The 3979-nt window shown below is 34.4% G+C and overlaps 1 protein-coding gene and 1 long non-coding RNA gene across 8 annotated transcripts in view; both read right to left on the reverse strand.

The window, feature by feature from the left end:
• Positions 1–12: 12 nt before the first annotated feature.
• LOC111403115 lies at positions 13–1346 on the reverse strand. Its single transcript, XR_002704411.1, has 3 exons — positions 1058–1346; positions 704–788; positions 13–296 (listed from the first exon to the last, which is right to left on the reverse strand). It is a non-coding gene; the product is annotated as an uncharacterized LOC111403115 (long non-coding RNA).
• Positions 1347–1350: 4 nt separating this feature from the next.
• LOC111403114 (phosphoglycerate kinase-like) overlaps positions 1351–3979 on the reverse strand; it is a 6258-nt gene continuing 3629 nt past the window's right edge. For 2 of the 7 annotated variants that reach the window (XR_002704410.1, XM_023031499.1), the window contains 2 exons: positions 2780–2855; positions 1351–2064 (listed from right to left, as the gene is read on the reverse strand). Coding sequence is in view for 6 of the 7 variants with exons in the window: in XM_023031499.1 (XP_022887267.1) it covers positions 2060–2064; positions 2780–2855 (81 nt within the window). In the remaining variant the exon portion in view is untranslated. The other 5 variants (XM_023031497.1, XM_023031502.1, XM_023031500.1 and 2 more) reach the window with 3 other exon arrangements.

Raw genomic sequence — 3979 nt, forward strand, 5'->3', positions numbered from 1 at the left:
AAAAAAAAAAAAAAAATTTCCTTCTCAGTTCAAAAGTTGCACGTTCTAACTTCACTAAATCTGAGACAGATTGAAATATCAATTTCAGTTCCACCATATGATGTAATAATCAAAAACCGAATATCCACAAAGAGACCAAAATTGTGTCCAGTTTCCAAAAGAAAAACATTAGTCACCAAAGGGTAGTGGCAACTTACCTTTCCACCAAATATAAGCAAATCTGCAATTGCTTCAACTAATGACCTCTGCAGCATTCTCCAACGGTGTTCTGGCTTGTTGAAGTCAGGATTTGGACACTGCATTTAAAAGAAATTTTGCTTCAGTAAAAAACAGTATTCCTATGCGACCAGTTGACATGATCATATCATGGAAAGGCAGAATATATCAATATGGCATAGAAGAAATGCCTACACCTCAGTCTTGAGTAAAGGGCTTGAAAGAAACATAAAAAATGAACGCAATCACAGGAGGATTGTGAAGGCAACTCAAATCTCTATCAATGCCCCGTGCAACATACATGTATTCTTACCTTGACAGACGTACATATGAATATTATCCAAGAATTGAAAAGCCCAATTATTACATGAACTATCCAATTCAACAATGTATGTGAGTCTGCTTTCTACAAGTCCTCTCTCGCATGTTTATAGTACTCATAGAGTATTTATAGAAGTCTTTGGTGGAGTATACACACTTGTATTACCTGTATCGATACCAGAAACAAATCTCCAGGGTAACTGGAAACTATGGAGCGAAATGTTGACGTTGCATTTGTTGTAATGAAGTACCTACAAGACCCACAAATAATAATAGTAAGAGCTTCTCACTAAAGTAAAAGACACGTCCAGATCTAGTGAGCAATTCCCTCTCCACCAATTCAGGGTTGGATATCATACGTTATGGACAGAGTACAATCCCAAATTTAGAAAAGGTTATGGACAATTTTGTAGTTTAAATAGTTGTTGGCATCTCGTTTTCAATCAAACAATGTCCAAGGGTGAAGTTCTACGGTGTTTACTAGATACAAAATTACCACTTGGGAGGACAAGAGAAATACCTAGAAAGAGATCATACACATTAACTGACATGCAGAATTACTTATATCATCGAGCTTTATCCAATTTCCATGTAGAAAAAGGTTTCTTCTCTTTTATTTCTTTTTTCAGTGTTCCTCTCTTTTCTTCTCTCTTTTGGTGATGATGGTGCAGGAGCAGCAATCAGTCCACATATATGACAGCTTGGACTTGCAGTGTAGCACAAGAAAAGGACATAAAATTGAAGTTACAGCCGTGCATGCATTGAGACGACAAAATCAATGGTATTCAAAAGTAATTATAACTTTTTTGTTTTTTNAAACATGTCCAATGCCCACATTTTCTCAGGTAGTGTAAATGTCAGCTTAGATCAGTAAGACCAGACTTCCGAGTCTAGGAAGCGTAAGAACTTACTAAGCCCCTGTTCCGCGCGAAGAAAAATCAGATTTTTAATAGAAGTTGATGAAATGTATAGTTGAAGAATTGTGATTACATGAAATATGTGGTTAAAATTAACTGTTGAGTTTGACTTATATTAAAATCTAGATTTTAATTCCTACCAAACAGGGCTAAATAAAGTCTGCAAATTAATCCAAGTATCGACTTGGTATCAATTCCAAAATAACGTCATTAAGAATTTGAATTCGATTGTCCCCATAAAAGAAGCATTCCACAAGTTGAACCAACTGTAATAAAAAGTGATATGTTGGCTTAGCCGTCTAGTCACTCGTGATCGCATCATGGAAACTACAAAAATACTTATATTAAAAGCAAAAATGCTAGCAATTTTCTTGATTTCCACTGCATAAAAAAAGTGAAAACCACATAGAAAAATATAAGCACATTAGTATAGCTTCTTGCTATCGACGGGGTTATGTGATATAAAATCCCTAATTTAAGAGGAGGTATTAAATCCCATTAGATTGCTTTTCTGATAAATTGTCATCTGTTCTTTGAAGAGCAGGTAAATTCCCTCCAGCCACTTTGCAAGGCGTGCTTTTTTGCTTGGTTGAAGAAATCCTCGATCATACTATACACGAGAGAACATGAGAGAGACATTGAATCAAACTTTTAGCACTGGAGAGTAAAGGCGATTGTGGAGATACTATTTCCTCATTCTCTGGCATCTTTTGAGCAATGATGCAAAATAAAAAAAGAATTGCAACTCAAATATGAATTATATGTAGCAGGGTATGAAAAAAGAACTGATATAGGAGAAGTATCCTTTTTTAAATCTTTGGACAGAGAAACCCTGAGCACCAGATTGAAAAAGATTTGCAGTTAGTAAGGATCAAAGAATAAAATATTACAGTAAAATTTGTGGATTGCATGAGCTGATTAGGAATTCTAGGAACTTTTTGGGCCAAATGGAATCTAGTGCTGGAACAATAATCATGTGTACATAAAGAAACCTACTTGTAAAGTCTTTGCATTGATGAAGAACAATTGACAGCTTGAAAATGACGCATATGAAATGAAACTTTGAGACTCTAGAGATTGGTAATTAGACCATGATATGTATGCTTAGATAAACAGTTTCCCAGCCTTCCGATTGTTTAAGATTGAAATCAGGAAAGATGGTTCCCCCTTTTCTGTTGCGTGAAGCGACCCTCATCGTAAACAGGCAATTGATGAATGAAATATTGATGCAGGGTGAATACACAACCAGTTTTATACATCAATACTAACCTAGGAAACTAATACTATATTCAGGAAAAATATCAGGACAGTCATGTAAAACTTACCGCTCCCAACATCGACAACCAGAGGTCGTGTTGGATCAGCATAAGCAATATCCCATTTTATATCAAATGGGTATGCCTGCACAGATCAAATATTAAAGATATTAAATTTTCGAGAAGAGGAAATTGACTGGTATGTAATGCTTCAAAATTTATCAAACCCGGCACCATTATCAACAGTCTTCAAATTTTAAGTAATAGTTTTATGTACAATTATCATCCTTAGTGTGCTCGTGCATACATATATTGGTACGCACATAATATATACGACTTTACAATGAATAATATGTATTAAGCACAAAAAGACAACCATCGTCAACTCATAATGGACAACAACAGTGACTGCAATGATGATGATACTTCAACCCAACTTTTCAGATCAATTCTGAATCTCTGATACAGCTCTACCCCAGAAATCCAATTGAATTTTCAAGGGAACCACAATAAGCAGGCACTCCCTGGTGGCGCCTGAAAGTCCACTAAGACTATGCTGATGTTTTGAATTAAAAAAAAAAAAATGATTATTATGCCTCACTATCCCATACATTTAGTAACTTGTATTTAATAACTCAAGGGGGTATATAAAGACGGTTCAGCAGAAACGATCAGATAACTTGTCAACCACAACAATACCGATGAAAAATGTTCCTTTATAGTTTGAGAGTCAGTAAATTTACAGTTTATCCATTAGCTGTTTATAGAATTATGTGGTTGCAGTAGTATAAGGACCAATAAAACAATATCCTATAAGAAGTTTAGACGGGCCTTCTGAAACATGGGAAACAAGATGGCAGAATCATTTAGGCCTTGTTTGATAGACCCACATTTTACATGGAAAATGGAAAATCGATACCATTTTCCAACTTTTCATGTGTTTGATAGGTGAAATTTACCATGGAAAATGAATTCCACATTTTCATGCCACATGGACATTTTCCATGTTTTGGAGGAATTTGAATTCTCACCAAAATGGTGAGAATTCATTTTTCGGTTTACTGTAGCATTTTTTTAACTTTTTTTTTTGTTGTTGACAATGAAAACAAATTCTAAGAATTATCGTAAAAAAATATTTCCCTTTAATTGACAATTTTTATGTAAAACAAAGCCAAACGAACACCAAAAGATAAGATGATTTTCATGATTTTTTTTTTTTTTTTTTTTTTTTTAGATTAAAAAAAATTTTAACCCCAATACCAATAAAAA

The sequence above is a fragment of the Olea europaea genome, chromosome 11, assembly GCF_002742605.1.
Source record: "Olea europaea var. sylvestris chromosome 11, O_europaea_v1, whole genome shotgun sequence".
In the NCBI taxonomy this organism is placed as follows: Eukaryota; Viridiplantae; Streptophyta; class Magnoliopsida; order Lamiales; family Oleaceae; genus Olea; species Olea europaea.